Genomic DNA, 18,822 nt, shown 5'->3' with positions numbered 1-18,822 from the left:
TTTGGAAGGAATGATGCTGAAGCTGAAAAACTCCAGTACTTTGGCCACCTCATGCGAAGAGCTGACTCATTGGAAAAGACTCTGCTGCTGGGAGAGATTGGGGGCAGGAGGAGAAAGGGACGACCGAGGATGAGATGGCTGGATGGCATCAGGGACTGGATGGACGTGAGTCTGAGTGAGCTCTGGGAGATGGTGATGGACAGGGAGGCCTGGCGTGCTGCGATTCATGGGGTCGCAAAGAGTCAGACACGACTGAGCGACTGAACTGGACTAATTCTAGAGTGACAGTTATTTTGTGTTAGCATTTTGAAAATATTTTTCTAAGATCTAACTTTCATTGTTGCTACGGAGAAGTCAGTTGTTAGGCTCTTTGTGATAATCTGTCTTTTCTTCCTGGATGTTTTTAACATTCTTCTTTGCTTTTTTGTGGTTTTACTATAATACATGTAGGCATGGACCTATTAAAATATATATTGCTTAGGCTTTATTGACTTCTCATATTTGATCATTGATATCTCTCCTCCATTTTGGAAATTGCTCAGCTAGTATTTCTTCAAACATTAAATTTCCTACGTTCTGTATTTTTTCTTATGGAACCTTGATTAATGTATATTAGGTTCCTTCACTCTAGCTTCTATAAATCTTAACCTCTTTTTCATATTTTCCATCTGTCTCTTTGAGCCATGTTCCAGGTAATCACTTCATGCCTATTTCTCAGTTCCTTAAATCCTTTCTGGAACTATGTCATATCAACTATTTAACATATGTATTAACGTTCTTGTTTAAATTATTATATATCTCAGTTCTGGAAATTCTGTTAGACTCTTTGTTAAATCTATTTGATCATTTCTAAAAGTCTCTTGGTTCTTACTCATTTTCAACAGTCTGTACCTTAAAGGCTCTAAGTAATATATTTTACATGAATTTCTTTGCACATACTTATTTTACATTCTGTATCTCATAATTTTACTATATTTTACTATATATAGTAATTATGTAGTTAATATTTAATTAATATATTTAATTTATATTTAATATAAAACTAAAATATGTATGTTTTAATTTTACTATATTTTTACTGATTACTATAATCAGGCCTCTGTGGGTCTGATTATAGCTTGTTTCTGCTGCTGATGGTTTATGTTGGCTTTTTCTTCATGTTTCATGATTTTTTTGATTAGTACTTGTATTTCTTGAAACTTTATTTATAGGAATTCTTAAAGCCTATGTTAAGATGCATTCTTTCAGCGAGGATTTGTGTTTTCCTCTGTCATACCATGTGGGCACTCACAACTTGGAAATTCTTTAAGTTTCTGACTGCATTTTTTGGGGAATAGTCAGGTAGTGTAAATTATAACCTCAAATCCACATGTGGACTGGTTTTTGGTTAAGAATTCCCATCAGAGACTATTTTTCCTTCCTTTCACCAGAAGCCAAGGCCAAAACCAGCCAATTTTCCTTATTATCTCCCTTGGGGGGTGGGGTAAAGAAAATTAATTCAACCACATTGGTGTCACATAGCCATCTCCAAAGCCAAATCTGTGTATAGTAATTTTGAAAGTAATGGCAACCCACTGCAGTATTCTTCCCTGGAAAATCCCATGGACAGAGGAGCCTGGCGGGTGCTACAGTCCATGGGGTCACAAAGAGTCAGACATGACTGAGTGACTGATTACATACACGTTTAAATTACTACTAACTTGTACGTATTCAAATTCTTAATATTACGAAACTTAATAAATATAAATGAATCTAAACTGGAAAGTAACTTGGGACTTTCCTAGTGGTCCACTGGCTAAGACACCATGTTCCCAATACCTGGGGGGTCGAGGGAGAGGGGGCGGGTTTGATCCATGGCCAGAGAACTAGATTCCACAGGCTGCAACTAGGAGTTCAAATGCCACAACTGAGACCCGGCACAGCCAAAGAAATAAATAAAGATAAATTTTAAAAAAAGAAAGAAAATGCTGTGCTTTAATTCTAATGTGCCTACGGGAAATCACAGAAATTCACTAAGATCAAGTGATGCAGATACTCTCATTGGGTTGAAGAACAGGGTAAGAAAGACTTTTTTTTAAGAAAGACTTTTTTTTTAGAAAGACTATTTAAATTAGCACAATGGTGATTTGCAGGCAAGCAGTAGTCATTTAAACTGCCACCTTTACCAGCACTGTATGCGAAGGCGTGACATGTAGTTTAGTCGCTAAGTCGTGTCCGACTCTTGTGACCCCATGGACTACAGCCCACCAGGCTCCTCTGTCCATGGGATTCTCCAGGTAAGAATACTGGAGTTGGTTGCCATGCCCTCCTCCAGGGGATCTTCCCAACCCAGGGATCAAACCCAGGTCTCCCGGATTGCATGTGAATTTTTTACAGTCTGAGCTACTAGGGCTTATTCAGTGAGAATTTGGGCAACCATGTGAGGAAGCATAAAGCCCCCAAAGGTCCAGGACAGGCCTCTGATCAGGTAAAATCATCTGCATCTAGCTAGCCTAAGCTTCCAGGTTTCCTCATCTGGATTCTCAATAAACAGCCCTCAAATTTTTCCTTCGAATTTTCCTCATTCTGCTATGACACTGGAGCTCCCCTCGCAGGGCAGTGAGGTTTCCAGGTCTCTGGCTCAGCATCTGCGCCTGGGGCATCACCAACTCTGCTTCTGTGTATCTATTCAGCTGCCCAGGGCTCTCTGCTGCTGCTGCTAAGTCGCTTCAGTTGTGTCTGACTCTATGCGACCCCATAGATGGCAGCCTCTCTCTTGTTAACGCTGCCTTGCTCTCTGGGTTGGCTATTCTTTGTGTTGTTGCTGTATGGGACTCCACTGGGAAGGAACCCAAGAATCTGTGAACAAAACAACACAACATCTTCCAGAAAATACAATATAATTGGGCAATTTTAGGGTACGTCCCCGGCGGTCCCATGATTAAGACTCCCCCTTGCAATGCAGGGGACTTGGGTTCGATCTCTGGTTGGGAGACTAAGATCCCACAAGCCGCAGAGCAACTAACCCCATACGCCACAACTACTGAGTCTGTGTGCCACAACTACTGAAGCGCACACGCCACAACTAGAGAGTCCGTGTGCACAACATAACAAAGATCCCGCGTGCTGCAGCGAAGACCTGACGTAGCCAGATAAAGAAAGAGATGCTTAACAAATACATTAAAAAATAATCAGGAAATTTTATAAGAAACAAGTTTAGAGCCCCTAAATTAAAACAGGTGCTACTTACGCAGGGGGACTGTCGCCACAATACTTTCCAATTCTTTCAGCGTCGTTGATCTCCCCACCGTTAAACACAGCCACGTAATCGTACCGGCAGTAGTTATCACGCTCAACATCAAATTTCTCAAACTTTAATTCTATAAGCTTTAGTGAAAGCACAACATTAGAAGGGTCAAAGGGGTAGTGCAGAATAACCTCAAACAGAATTCTTCCTCTCCTCAGGTTTGTAAGGGTACTGTGTTTTTCCTTCCTAAAAAATAAATGTATTTACCTTGTTTAAATTTTTTCTTATCGTTTTCAAACTTCTTCTTTAGTTAACAACATATTCTCTTGCTTTCATTTTTAATTATTTCAAAAGATCACTTTAAGCCCAGATCAACCCTAGTTAGGATCTTTTTTTTTTTACTGTTTTTTTTAAATTGTGGTAAAAGTCACATAATATAAAATGTACAATTTTAATCACGCTTCCCTGATAGCTCAGTTGGTAAAGAACCCACCTGCAATGCAGGAGACCCTGGTTTGATTCCTGGTTCGGGACGATCTGCTGGAGAAGGGAAAGGCTACCCACTCCAGTATTCTGGCCTGGAGAATTCCATGGACGATATAGTGGCACTTACATTCACGTTGTTGTTCAACTCTCACCGTCATCCATCTCCTGAATATTTCACCTTCCTAAATTGAAACTCTGTCCCCATTAAACTCCAAGTCCCCATTCTTCCTCCCCCACCGCCAGCCCCTGGCATCTACCAATATACTTCCTGACTCTATAATTTGATTATTCTAGGTACCTCGTATAAGTGGAGTCAAACAGTATTTGTCTGCACTTATAGAATCCCATGGACAGAAGAGCCTGGCGGGCTATAGACCACAGGGTCGCAAACAGCCAGACACGACTCAGTGATTAAACAACAACTGTATATTAGAATGCATTTTTAAGGTTACCGATTTAGGATCTTAAACATGGGAACTCTGTTCACTTACAGCTAAGAAAGTACAGAAACACTACATAATCCTAGCAATCTATATTAAGACTTAAATTGGGTTTGTATTGGAGTGGAAATTGGGACTATATACCAGCTTCATTCTTCTCTAGAGGAAAACTAATAGAAATAAAAAGTATTACCTACAATGTCCCCCGAAGTAGTGTATGTTGGGATGTGGTGCTTGTGTTCATGTTTGGTTGTCTGAGATGGGTGGACACAGCAGTTCTACCTCAAGGGAAGGAGACTAATATTCCCATGTCATGCAAAGAACTCAAATTCTTCAGGACCAGAGGTTCAGGGAGGTGGGAATTGACTCTGATGTCTTCTGGAAGTATGTTTTTAAGACTGTGTCTGCCAAGCACAGTGTGCTTGGTGATCTGGTTGATTTCTGAAGAGGCTGCATAGAAGCATGAATGCACAAAGTCAGTGTTAGATTTCTGAAGTTTTTTTCTTTTTTTGGCACTGGTACCAACAATAGTGTCCTAAAATACTCAAGTCAATAGGAAGTTTTGATTTAAAAGCAATCATTCCCCTTATAAAAGCAGATCTTTCGAGAGTACCTCTACCGTATGAATCAAAGGAAATCTCACTGGGTTCATAAATACCCATGGCACCCAGAGACTGGTCCCTATTCTTCCAGGGTGGGCAGGCAACCCTCCCTAATGCTTACGGAAGATAATAGGTGTTAACTCATGTTAGGACAGTCACGATGCTATTAGCCGTTAGCTAGCTAAGACTTGGACAGTAATGTGGGTGAAGTTGTAACACCAGTGACATCACAAAGAGACATAAAAGGAAAGTTTGGCTTTGAACATGATTGCTACATATCCACATATTTATCCACTTTTCAAAAGCACCGGGAAAGGGTGAATAATAGCTTATTCATACTCAACACTGCTTTAAGTTACATTAAAATATTTCTCCTTTGGGTCCTGTAACTTTTCATTGGTCAGAAATAAAATGCATTCCAGGTTACTAAAAAATTGGCTGAACTTTTTCTACTTAGAAATTGGTTACAAATTTTGGGAGAGAAAATAAAAATAAGGAGGCTAAAGTGGAAAGCTATGATTTTTTTAAAAGATGTCTTTTAATAGAAGAAAATGCCCAAAGATTTACATAGAAATTACTTGACTCAATTTTCTCATATTATTTTTCTCATTTGGACAGTTTCCACTGATTTCAGACACTACAACTATGACTAGAGACTCAATTGGCTACAGCCAAAAATTAAATAAATTAAATCTAAATGTAATTTAAATAAAGAGAAAAACTTGGGGGAAAGATGCTAAATTGTAATCTGCAAGTATAATTAAATGGAAGTCACTTAATCTAACATATTTACAAATGACACAAAGAGGAAAAATGATCAATACAATCTCAAGAATTACATAATAGCTTAAATGTTGGATAAATTTAATTTTTAAATGTTATATTAAACTATAAAATGTTCAATAGATTTACAGAATCCTTTATTATCAAATAAATGAGTAAATTTTTCATTTAAACATAAAACTGAGTTTTAGGATTATGATCAAAGTATGTGTGTGTGTGTGTGCACTCAAATCACTGACTTGCATAGTATATTTGCCTGAATAATTTCCACTAAGGAAATGAATATATGGCAAATAGTATTTGTGTAAACAAAAGATCAAGTTAGAAAAAAATTTTTTTAACAATATCGTAATATTCACCATACCGTGTTTGGATTAAAGTCTATAATATTTCCCATAATAATAATTTTTTAAAGTTATTTTCAAAATTCTATAGCAAAGAGTTGGTTTATTCTCATGCTAAGTTCTATCCTGAAATTAATATCTGAAAGTGGTCCCCAGAAAGAGTAAAAATTTATATAACCACAAAGTAGTAAACACTGGAAAACTAGATCTCTGTTGATTGTTTTAGAGCAATGAATAGTTATTTGTGGGGAACCTGTACAAATTTTAAACAACAACCAAAAGGAGAAAAAGAAAAAGCATCATGGAGCACAGCAGTTTTCATGTCAGAGACCTTGCTCTTAGAAAAGATGATGTGATGTGCTTGCACTGGCTTGGCTGAAGTGAAGCATTCTGGCTGTTCTGGATTTGGCGATTTGGAGGGCTGTTACCAGGACATGATGCTCTGTGAGCAGATGGTAACCTGAGGTGTATGTAAACTTGGGGATTTGTTGTCCTCCCGCAGTTGGTCACTGCTGCTCATAAACCCGTGCTTATAACACCTTCCACAGTGTTTAAACAACCTCATGTGGGATTTGCAGGCTGTTTGTATTTTAAACCTGTTGAAAATTGTAATTCTCTAATGGGAAGTTAAATCCATGACTTTGCAAGTCAAAGAGCACAAAGGCAGCTTTAACCTGGGTCTCTGCGTGAAGAAATGCTGTGTCCAGCAGGGCCTTCCTCGCCTGTTATCTTTAACAGTCCACACTGGGCAATTCACACATGCATACTTTCTTCATGTTTTCAGGGAACCTCACCTGATTCTTCGGGGCTACAATGTGCCACACACAAGTGACTCCTGCAGGGTAATCACGGTCTGGCCAGTTGGGGGTTTTGAAAGAGCCGGAAGGTCTTTCAAGGAGGCCTCCACAATACTGATCACCTGAAGTTATTAAAAATGAAAAAAAGTCCACATGTATGGCAATGCAACCATATGGAAATAGGAACTTGGAATATTGATAGTATAACAAAGGCAGTAGCAGATGCTCTTAGTTCTTCCCTTAAAAATGGTTGTACAGTCTCCTTTAAACACACACACATACGCACACACAGAATGATCTCGAGGTTACCTGACAGATCACACCAGCATAAGACAGTGAAGGAGAGAAATGAGGGCTTAGACTCTTTTCTTTTCCCCATTTTTTGGATGAGACAAAACATTTGGGCTGTTACTCATTCAAACACCATGAAGGCTCAACCAAATCTATACATTTAAGAACTCAAGGCAGAGGTATTTATTAATAAGGCTAAAATTCAGGTCCATGGACAAAGTCTGAATGAGTTATTATAGACAACTCTTATTACGAGTAAACTGTTTATAAATCTTTCACAATTTTCAAGAATAATTTTGTCAAAACAATATATGTTTATAACACTGTCAGCGATACAGAAGAGCATTAAAGGTAGGATTGATTTCTAGATGGGCCTGATATCGGGCAAGCTCTCTCCTGGTCTGAGAAAAGTGACTGCTTCAGAAAAGTCTGCCGGATTAACAGGTACAGGTGTCGCGTGGGGTGGCTTCGCGCCTCACAGCTAACCATGCCTCTGTACTTGGTGCCGGGCATGCGCACTTCTGCTCTGAATGACGTCAGAACAGAACCAGGATGGATAGCCCCCAGGAGCCTCAGAAGGGGCTGTTGGCGGCGCCCTCACACCACATAGCACAGGCCTGCATGGTTCGGCAGGGGCTGTGCTTCTTCACCCTGCGTCCCTCTGCTGCCCTCTGTCCCCAACCCTCGGTTCCTCCCTCGCCTGCACACTGAGATGGCCTTGTGTTGGGGGATGAGACCATCCCCCACCCATTCCTCTGTCTCTCCCACCCCAGAGCCTAACCTAACGTAGAGCCCAGACTCAGCCGTGCTGAAGGGTCTCCCTTTAGGCACAAATCTCATTATTTCACTAGGAGGTTCCGGAAGTTTCACCAGAGCCAGACTCAGCAGTAGTTCTGATAGTGAGGATACTAAGGATGAAGGTTTGGTTTCAAACTTGGTTTTCAAGAGAATATTCTGCAATGCTAGCTTCCTGGCCTGTGCAAATATTAGCCTCACTTCCCTGGGACTGAACTGGGTTTCCTGGACACATCTAGACTCTTAGCAAAGCTGCTTATTCCCTGTGGGGGGTGGGGAGGTATTGAATTTGGGGTAAGATTCCCTCAAATCCCACCACTTAAAACTAACCACAATAAGTATGTGACAAACACATTTCAGATATCTCTATGCATATGAACCAAAGGGTTAATTGAAATAATTTTAGAAAGATATTTCAATACAAGTTTTAATTTAATTTTACTTGGATTTAACCAACAAAGAAAAACTGAAACTAATTCATATACTTTAACAAAATATTTGACACAGAAGCTAATCATTCTTAGAAAGATTCTTTAAATTGAAGACAATGTATTATAAAAATTGAGTTTGGAGTAACTTCTACAACTTTTTGTTTATGGAAAACTTCAAGCATATGCAAAGCAAAAGACAATATAATGAATCTCTATGTATTCGTCCAGTTTCAACAAGTATCATCATTCTACTATTCTTTTTTTTAATGTCCTTTTATTTTTATTTATCCTTTTTGGCCATGCTGTATGGCATGGGGACCCTTGGTTCCCCAACCGGGGATTGAATCCAGGCCCCTGCACTGGGAGTGTGTGGAGTCTTAACCACTGGACCACCAGGGAAATCCCATCATTCTACTATTCTATCAATATAGCTAGCCAATGCCCACCACTTGCACTATGATTATTATTATTACTTTATAGGTTTGAGGGAGGTAAATTCGATACTTTGAAATGCACAAGTCTTAGCTGTAAAAAATTGAAAAATGGTTACACCTGTGTGAGCCACACTCCTACGATGTAAGTATCCAAAATTTCTGTATCCTTCACTAGTCAATTTGCTGGATCTCCACATCACCTTTCTGAAAGATTCCACTGTAGATTAGTTCTATTCTAGAGCTTCATATAAATGGAATCGTATGGTGTTCCTTTTCTGTGTTTGACTTCTCTTGCCTGGCACAATGTCTGAGACGCATTGCTGTGTGTATCGGTAGCTTGTGCCTTGACATTGCTGAGTAGTATTCTGGGGTGTGGAAACAACAATTTGTTCACCCATTCTCCCGTTGATATCCATTTGGGTTGCTTCCAGTCTGGGCTACTGTGAATGAAGATGTTATGAACATTTTTGTACAAATCTCTTGGTGGACTTGTATTTTCATTTCTCTTATATAAATACCCAGGAATGCAATTGCTGGGCCAAGAGTAGATGTAGATGTTTAACTTCTTAAGAAACTACCAAAATATTTCCCCAAGTGGTTTTACTATTTTATGCCTCTCAAGGGATGAGAACTTTGGCTGCATCACATCTTTGCCACCATTAAGTGTTGTCAGTTTGTTTTTTTTTAACCCAACCTGGTGGGTATGTAACGGTATCTCATTGTGTTTTTAATTTGCATTTCCCTGTTAACTAATGACACTGAACAATTTTTCATGCACTTATGAATCATTTGTGTATCTTCTTCTGGAAAGTAAAAGTTCAACTGTTTGCCCATTTTTATATTTATTGGGATCTTTATCTTTTTACTGTTGAGTTATATAAGTTCTTTATATATTCTGAATACTAGTCTGTTATGAGGTATTTTTGCAAATGTTTTTCCTATTCTTTAGGCTATCTATGTAAAATTATCTTTTTATAAGCATTAGTTTTCACTTTAATGAAGTTTGCATGGTACATATTTTTCCATCCTTTTATGTTTAGCCTGTTTTGTCTTCATATTTCAAGTGCTTTTTTGTAGACAATTATGGTTGGGCTTTGCTTTTTAACCCATTCTAATACTTACTGTCTTCTAATTGGAGTACTTAATCCTCTATATTTAATGTATTTATTGATATGCTTGGATTGAGTGTGCCAATTACTATTTTGTTCTATTTGTCACACCTTTCTCTTGTTCCATCTCTTCTTCCTTTCCTGCCCTCTTTGTGGCAGTTAAATAATTCTGGTATTTATTTTAATCTTTTGGCTTTTAGTTAAAACAAAAAAGGCATTTTTAATGGATTCTCTAGGGACTGCAATATGCATCTCTAACTTATCACAGCCTTTTAGGGTTGACAGAATGTTTCTTCATGTGTTGTATATTTCCACTTGCTTCTCCATCCTTTGTTCCATTGTTGTCATATATATTATATCATATATTATACTTGCCACAATACGCACGTAAGCTTTTTGTTTTGTTTTGAACAGACAGATGGTAAAGAAATGAAGAGAAAAAAAATAAAATAATACATAGTCTGCTATGTTTACCATTTCCAGTGGCCTTCAGTCCTTGTATTACCTTTCAGTTACCCTGTGGGGCCACTTCCCTTCAATTTAAGAAACTTCCTTCAATATTTCTTGTGACATGGTTGTTTATCTGAAAATGTCTTTATTTCACTTTCATTTTTGAAGTCTGGTTATAGAATTCTGGGTTGATGCTGTTCCACTGCCTTCTGGCCTCCACTGTTTCTGATTAAAAGAAAGCCATCCTTCATACCATTGTTTTTCTATATGCAATTTGGGTTTTATCTGATTGATTTTAAGATTTTCTCTTTATCTTCTGATTTCTTTAATCATGATGTGGCCAGGTGTGGCTTCATTTTCTACACATCTCATTTGGGGTTTGTTGACCTTCCTAGCTCTGTAAATTGATATTCTTCACTAAATTTGGGTGGCTCCAAGCCATTATTTCTTGAGATTCCTTTTTTCTGCACTTTTATCACTCTCTTTTTCCTCTGGGACACAAATTACACATATGTTAGACCACCTGAGATTGTCTCACTAGTCTCCAAGGCTGTCATTTTTTCCTCTTTTTCCTACTGGGTCTTCAGATTGAATCAGTTCTAATCAAAACCACTGCATTTTTCTTCTACCATTTCCAATCTACTTGTAAGTCCCTCAGATAAATTTCAGAATTCCATAGTCTCTATCTTTCAGCTCTAGCATTACCATTGTATTCTTTTCTGAGACTCTCAGTTTGTTTTTTTACACATATATTTTCCTTTAAGTCTTTAAACAAATGTATAATAGCCGCTTTAAAATGCCTGTCTGCTAATGGTAACCCCTGGGCTAGCTGCAGGTCAGTTTATTTACTTATCTTTGGCCGTGCTGGTCTTTGTCGCTGCACTGGCTTTGCTCTTGTTGTGGTGAGCAGGGTTGTGATGAGCGGGGGCTACTCTCTAGTTGCAGTGTGCCGGCTTCTCACTATGGTAACTTCTCTCGTTGCTGAGCACAGGCTGTAGGGTGCATGGGCTTCAGTAGTTATGGCACGTGGGCTCAGTAACTGTAACTCCTGGGCTCTAGAGCGTAGGCTCAACAGTTGTGGTGCACAGGCTTAGTTGCTTTATAGCATGTGGGATCTCCCCGGATCAGGGATTAAATCTGTATCTCCTGCGTTGGCAAGCTGATTCTTTATCACTGAGCCACCAGGGAAGCCCTGGGGGTCAATTTTTATTGACTGCTTTTTTTGTTGTATCTCTATACACACACTTTCCTGGTTTCATCATATGATTAGATACTGGACATTATGAATACAATATAAAGTATATACATGTGTATATGTATATGTGCATACATTATGTATATGTGTATACATTATGATACACTATAAAGTCTCTAGATTCTACTGTGTTCCAATGAAAAGTGATTTTTGTTCTGGGAGGCATTCAACTTGGCTAGATCCAAGCTCGAAGTCTGTCACCCTGCTAATGGGCAGCAGCTGTATCTTAGATCGGTTTCTTCATATTCCAGATGATGCTTTTGTGCCAGGCCACCTGGGCTCTCCCCCATATATGTAGAGTTTAGCTGTTAGCCAAAGATTTGGGTGGATTTTATATGTATATTTTGTGCCTCAGTTCTTCAGAAGCTCCCAGCCAGGATTTCCTTCCAAGTGTTCTGGCTGCTCTGTCAGCCCCAGATTCTGTACTCTAATATCTCAAGACTGAGCTACAGTCCAAGGCAAGAAAAGATTAGGCAGTGCCTTTAGGCAGAAGGCTGCAGATCTTGGCCATTGCAGCTGTCTTCCAAGGACGGAGGTTTCTACCCTTGGGAGATCACATGTACTGATGTGAAACTACTCCAACTTGTAGGGCGAAGCAAAAAGAAAAAGCTGTGAAACAATATGAAAGCATGATCCCACTTATACATTTTAAAAGTTACTGCAAAAGTACAAACTAATAAGTAAGTGCACAAACCATGTATGGGACCCACCAGCCATGCATGGCTGTTTCTAAGAGGGGACTACCATGGGGCGAAAAGTCTCTATATGTATGCAAGGTTTCACATTTTTTACTCCATGAATTTCTACATTTGAATTTTATAAGAATATATATGGGCTTTAAACAAATACTGATTTTTGTATATGGTTTATCTCAGAATACATGAATATAATTCCCTGTGCCATACAGTAGGACTTGTTGTTTAACCGTTCTATATATAACAGTCTGCATCTGCTAACCGCAAACGCCCAGTCCATCCCTGCCCATTGGCAAGACTGATTTTTTTTAATGGTCTCTTGATGGTTTGGTGGGCTCAGCGGTAAAAAATCTGCCTGCAATGCCAGAGACCAGGTTCAATCCCTGGGTAGGGAAGATCCTTTGGAGAAGGGAATGGCAACCCACTCCAGTATTCTTGCCTGGGGAATTCCATGGACAGAGAAGCATGGTGGGCTATAGTCCATGGGGTCGCAAGGAGTCGAATATGACTGAGTAACTAACACTTTGATGATTTGGTGGTATTTATTAGCTCTCTGTTTGAGAAGAATTGCTCTTAAACTTTGGATTAAGTGCCTAGAACAGTGCCTGACATAAAGGAGGCATTCAGTAACTATGGGCCCTTATTATTGCTGTAATGTGGGAACAATACCTCTTTCATTTGGTTCCGCAGCAGAGAACATGGCCATGAAGCCATTCCCAGCTGTGTTGGCGTCGGAAATCATCTGCACCATCATCTTGTTGCTGCTGGACACAAGGGCTCCAGGCCGGAACGTGCCGCAGAAGCGCCCGATGCGCTGGCCGTTGGCGTGGCCATTGTACACATCCACAAAGTCATAACGACACAGGTTGTCACTCTCCAGGTCTATGAATCGGAAATTGAGAACTACCACTTTTCCCTCCGGAACCTGCCAAGAAAACGGCCAAGGGGAAAACTGTGTCATGGAAGTGGCGTCTGAAGCCTTCACGTCTAAGCCAATTACTGAAATGAGCAGAGACAAGTTTAATACCCCAGATCATGCTTCTTCCCTTCAACTCTAAATGAGGCCACAAAAGGCATTCTACCATAATGCGTTCCCCATAAAAGACGAGCATTTATTATCTTTTCACAAATTCCACAATTCTCTAGGGTACATGAGCTTATTCTTAGGGAGTCTGTCTCAAAGTAGCAAACTATTGGATCAGTCTTACTTTTGAAAATTAATTATTAATTTGTTTGGCTGCACTAGGTCTTAGTAGCAGCATGCGTTTTGGGGTTTTTTTTTTAGTTGCAGCATGCAAACTCTTAGTTGAGGCATGTGCGATCTAGTTGCCTGCCCAGGGATCAAACCTGGGCCCCCTGCATTGGTAGCACAGAGTCTTAGCCCTAGACCATGAGGGAAGTTCCAGGATCAGTCTTATTAATTTATAAATCATAGCTTACAAAGAATACCAGGCCCAACTGGATCTTAGCACACATCTCACATCTGCACATTCTAAAGCACCATGGCACATAGTGCTCAGCAAAGATACATTTGAAATGTCAATTCTTACAAATAATACAATAGGACAATCTCAAGACATAGAATGTTTCTGTGAAATTCAAACTCAAAGGGTGATTTGGCAACTGTGTAGGTAATTTATAGATAATTAACTTTGGGTCCTCAAGAGGCCAGATCAATTATCTACACTGATTATGTTGATTAATTGTTGAATCAGCTCTTCTCAAAGTCACTAAGTTTTTGTTTTCCAGGTGAAAACGATATACTAGGCAGCCTTGAAACATAATACTCTGATGAAAAAGATGCGTTTTTACTTTCTCCACTTTCTCACAAGACTTTTTCACCATAATTTCCTCCTCCCTCCTTGTTCCCTGACTAAGTAGAGAAACATGGCTACAAAAGCATTTGGCAGGATTCTTACAAAAGCCCCATTTATTTCACACTATCTTTTAATTTCTTCATACAAGCTGTTTAGTCATAAAGTCTTGATAAGATTTGTTTCACACTCGATAGCATAAGAATTTCATTCTGTAAAAACCTACAGATGACAAAGATCAGTGATTTAAAAACAGCAAAGATACACAAGCAACACTGTTCGCTTCATCTTAATTAACCATCTCAGACTTAAGGATCAAAGGACGCCATCACATAAATGTGGCTTCCCCATGTTGCTAAGCTCCCCATACTGGTAAGTGACATGAATTTTTTTTTCCTATAATAAGAAGTGTGTCAGTGCCACTTGCCTTTTTTAATCAAACACATAACACCCAATGGAGAAACTATAACCCAGTAATCACAAGAAGGGGGATATTTTAGCTTTATCATCGTTGCATTCTAATTGCTGGAGGCTTATCTTAAGTATGAACATCAGAAGCTCTAAAGCCACAGTCTAAGAAGCTGACAGCAGAAAACACAATTTAATTTTTATACATTCTCACTGAGATATTTGTTGCAGAATGTCCTTGGTTTTGTTTTGTTTTGTTGCATACAATCTCTCTTTATCCCATGATCAGAAAATTATCACAATGTGATGCCACATCTGCTACCTTGACTATAGGCAAGCTCTCCATGAATCACGGAAAAATTCCCGGTTAAGAAAAACATTTGGAACTAAATTAATTTGGATTGTCCTTGAGTGAATAATGACTATTTGCGTAAATGTATAAACCCTATGGAGGGCAATTCAAAGCTATGATACTCATCCACCCACAGAGTGAGTGTAGATTAAAAAGGAAAGAGGTCTAAGGATGGAGTCCTGGGGCATTCCAATGTCATCGTGTCTCCAAGATGAAGCCAAACCACCAAAGGGACTGAGTCAGTAAGTAGGAGGCAACCAGAAGGAGGATGTGGTGCCCAGAAGCCAGACGAAGAGAGTCGTCTAGCAGGAAAGGCTGATTGGCTGAATCAGGCGCTGCTGTTTAGTCAGTAAGATGATGACTGAGATAAGACCACTAGGTTTAGCAACCAGAGGTCACTGGAGACTCTGACATGGCTGTTTTGCTGGAGCATTAGGGATGAAGCCTGAGAAGAGAAGGATCAAGAGAAAATGGAGTGAGAGAAATTGGTGCAAATGAATACAGACAAGTCTTTCAAGGAGTTTAGCTGGAAAGATGAACAGAGTAAAAAGGCTGTAACTAGAAGGGGATGTGCAGTCAAGACAGGATATTAAATAGGCTGAATTAAGGCATGCTTGCTTGCCAGTGGGAATAATCCCGTAGAGAGGGCAAAACTGATGAACTAAAAGAGAGGGAGAATTGATTGAGCAATGCCATTAGCAGGCCGGGGAGAGCTGATCTAAGATACCGTGGAGCACGGATGGTCTGCCCAGTGAGAGGAAGGCAGGCAGATGCAGGGAGGTTGGTACACGAGGTTGTGGTGGCATGTGAAACTTTTCTTCTGATCACTTTGCTTTTCTCAGTAAAATAGAGAATGAGGTCATCAGCAGCAAAAGAGTGGATATGGGAGGAGCTACTGGGAGTTTGAGAACAGATGAATAGGTGTGTAACAGATTAGGGAAGTGTAACAGGGCTGTCATGAGTGCTGAGGGTCCATTGGAAATAAATGAATTAAAAGTGAGTCCTCTCTACCGTATGATCCAGCAGTTCCACTCCTGGGTACATATTTGAGAAAAACAAAAACAGTAATTCAAAGACACCTGCACCCCAGTGTTCATAACACCATTATTTACAAAAGTTAAGATACTGAAGCAGCCTACATGTTCATCAACAGATGAATGGATAAAGATGTGGTACATATATACAATGAAATATTACTCAGTCATAAAAGAATGCAATTTTGCCATTTGCAACAACATGGATGGACTTGGACTCGGATTCCCTGGTGGCTCAGACAGTAAAGAATCCTCCTGCAACGTAGGAGACCTCAGTTCAATCCCTGCGTGGGGAAGATCCCCTGGAGGAGGGCACGGCAACCCATTCCACTATTCTTGCCTGGAGAATCCCCATGGACAGAGGCCTGGCAGGCTACAGTCCATGGGGTCACAAAGAGTCAGACATGACTGAGCGACTAAGCACAGCACAGGATGGACTTGAAGAGTATTCAGGTCAGTTCAGTGGCTCAGTCGTGTCTGACTCTTTGCGACCCCATGAATCTCAGCTCGCCAGGCCTCCCTGTCCATCACCAACTCCCGGAGTTCACTCAAACTCATGTCCATCAAGTCGGTAATGTTATCCAGCCATCTCATCCTCTGTCACCTCCTTCTCCTCCTGCCCCCAATCCCTCCCAGCATCAGGGTCTTTTCCAATGAGTCAGCTCTTCGCATCAGGTGGCCAAAGTATTGGAGTTTCAGCTTTAACATCAGTCCTTCCAATGAACACCCAGGACTGATCTCCTTCAGGATGGACTGGTTGGATCTCCTTGCAGTCCAAGGGGCTCTCAAGAGTCTTCTCCAACACCACAGTTCAAAAGCATCAATTCTTCGGCACTCAGCTTTCTTCACAGTCCAACTCTCACAGCCATACATGACCACTGGAAAAACCATAGCCTTGACTAGACGGACCTTTGTTGGAGAGTATTAGGCTAAGTGAAATAATTTAGACAGAGAAAGACAAATACTGTATGATATCACTTAAGTGTGGAATCTGTAAAGTACAACAAACTAGTGAATATAAAAAAAGAAGCAGTTAACAGATACAGAGAATGAGTCAGTAGGGAGAGGGCAGGGAGGAAAGGGAGCAGAGTAGGAAGGTAAAAACTATTATGTACAAAATCAACAAGACCTGGGTTAGATCCCTGGATTGGGAAGATCCCCTGGAGGAGGGAAAGGCTACCCACTCCACTATTCTGTCCTGGGGAATTCCATGAACATCATAGTCCATGGAGTCGCAAAGAGTTGGACACGACTAAGTGACTTTCACTTTCACAAAATAAGCTACAAGGATATAGTGTACGACACAGGGGATATAGTCAATAATTTATAATGTTAATAACTATAAATGGAGTGTAGCCTTTAAAAGTTGTGCATCACTATGTTGCATCCCAATAACTTACATAATCTTGTACATAAACTATATCTCGTTTAAAAGGAAACAAGTGAGTCCTCTGCATGGTTGTATTCTCTTTCTCCCCAGCCATGTTTAGCTCCCTAGGTGGAGGTCCAGAGTAGGCAGAGTTGAAGTAAAGCAGTGTTGTGGGTGGAGGTTGGGGAGGTGGAGGGATATTTGCCAAGTTAGGACGATGAAGGGAGAGAGGACATAGGCGGGGGAATGACCACAGTGGTGGGCTACGGAATCCACGCTGGGTTATAAGGACACAAGTCAGGACTCAGTGGGGTGAGGACAGTTGTTCTTGTTGTGGCTCTTTCAGTGGCTCAGTCATGTCAAACTCTTGGCGACCCCATGGACTGCAGCACGCCAGGCTTCCCTGTCCTTTACCATCTCCCAGAGCTTGCTCAGACTCATGTCCATGGAGTCAGTGATGCCATCCAGCCATCTCATCCTCTGTTGTCCCCTTCTCCCCCTGCCTTCAATCTTTCCCAGCATCAGGGTCTTTCTAATGAGTTGGCTCTTTGTATCAGTTGGCCAAAGTATTGGAACTTCAGCTTCAGCATCAGTCCTTCCAATGAATATTCAGGACTGATTTCCTTTAGGACTGACTGGTTTGATTACCTTGCTGTTCAAGGGACTCTCAAGAGTCTTCTCCAACACCACAGTTCAAAAGCATCAATTCTTTGGTGCTCAGCCTTCTTTATGGTCCAACTCTCACATCCATACATGACTACTGGGAAAACCATAGCTTTGACTAGACAGATCTTTGTTGCCAAAGTAATGTCTCTGCTTTTTAATATGCTGTCTAAGTCGTCACACCTTTTCTTCCTAGGAGCAAGCATCTTTTAATATCATAGCTGCAGTCACCATCTGCAGTAATTTTGGAGCCCAAGAAAATAAAGTCTGTAGATTGTGGTGGAGGCAAGGATAATGACAATGGATGTGGGTGACTAAGAAGCGATGGAGGAGGGAAGCTAAAAGACCCAAAGGGATCATCCACACAGATGTTGAAATGACTGTCAATAATGTCAAGTCTGGTGCTGAAAACAGTGACCATAAGCCAGGGCCTAAAGTTTATAAGAAATGAGGAAGGCTGTCCTGAAGTCTTCCAATGACTGCAACATGGAGGGACCCGGGACACCTCAGTCTTGTTTCACTGGTGATTTCTCAGTTCTCTGTCACTGAGAAAATACTGTGACTGCAGTGAGGCTGTTGAAATGGAACCCAAGCTTTGGAAATTAATTCCCTATGGGATAAATCATTTCTTCTCCAACGTTCTTTATTTGGTCTGGATGCAATGAAAAGTTGAAGCTTCTCTGAGAATGAGACACAAATATATTGGTAATAGAAAATGGGCTACATTGTGTAACTCTGAACACAAAATCCAACAACCCTAACAAAAATTCTTTGGAGGGAAGATTTCAGGGGAGACTGGTATTCACTGTGGGTCTCCTGGAACTAGATAAATGCCATCTTGCACTGAAGGCCAAGAGAAATTCTGTTGCAAGTGAGATGCACGCCGCAGTGAGCCCCTCACTATAGCACAACACTGTTCATCTTTATATGAGGAACCAAGATTGATGCCCTGTGATGTGAACTCTGCTAAGAGTTCCTGGATTATCATTCGAAAGGATTTTGGAAAGCATCTTCTCTGAAGATGACCTTCCACTTCAAGAATCT

The 18,822-nt window shown here is 40.4% G+C and overlaps 1 protein-coding gene across 1 annotated transcript in view; it reads right to left on the bottom strand.

Moving 5' to 3' along the window:
• Positions 1-18,822, bottom strand: part of PCOLCE2 (procollagen C-endopeptidase enhancer 2) — an 84,803-nt gene that overhangs the window by 18,779 nt on the left and 47,202 nt on the right. The window contains exons 3-5 of the mRNA XM_018049534.1: positions 12,808-13,063; positions 6,676-6,800; positions 3,230-3,366 (exon numbers count right to left, since the gene is read on the bottom strand). Coding sequence (XP_017905023.1) covers positions 3,230-3,366; positions 6,676-6,800; positions 12,808-13,063 — 518 coding nt within the window. The remainder of the gene's footprint in view (positions 1-3,229; positions 3,367-6,675; positions 6,801-12,807; positions 13,064-18,822) is intronic.

Source organism: Capra hircus, chromosome 1, assembly GCF_001704415.2.
Source record: "Capra hircus breed San Clemente chromosome 1, ASM170441v1, whole genome shotgun sequence".
Lineage (NCBI taxonomy): Eukaryota > Metazoa > Chordata > Mammalia > Artiodactyla > Bovidae > Capra > Capra hircus.
Note: the sequence above shows the minus strand (reverse complement) of the source record. Positions and strands in the feature narration are given on the sequence as shown.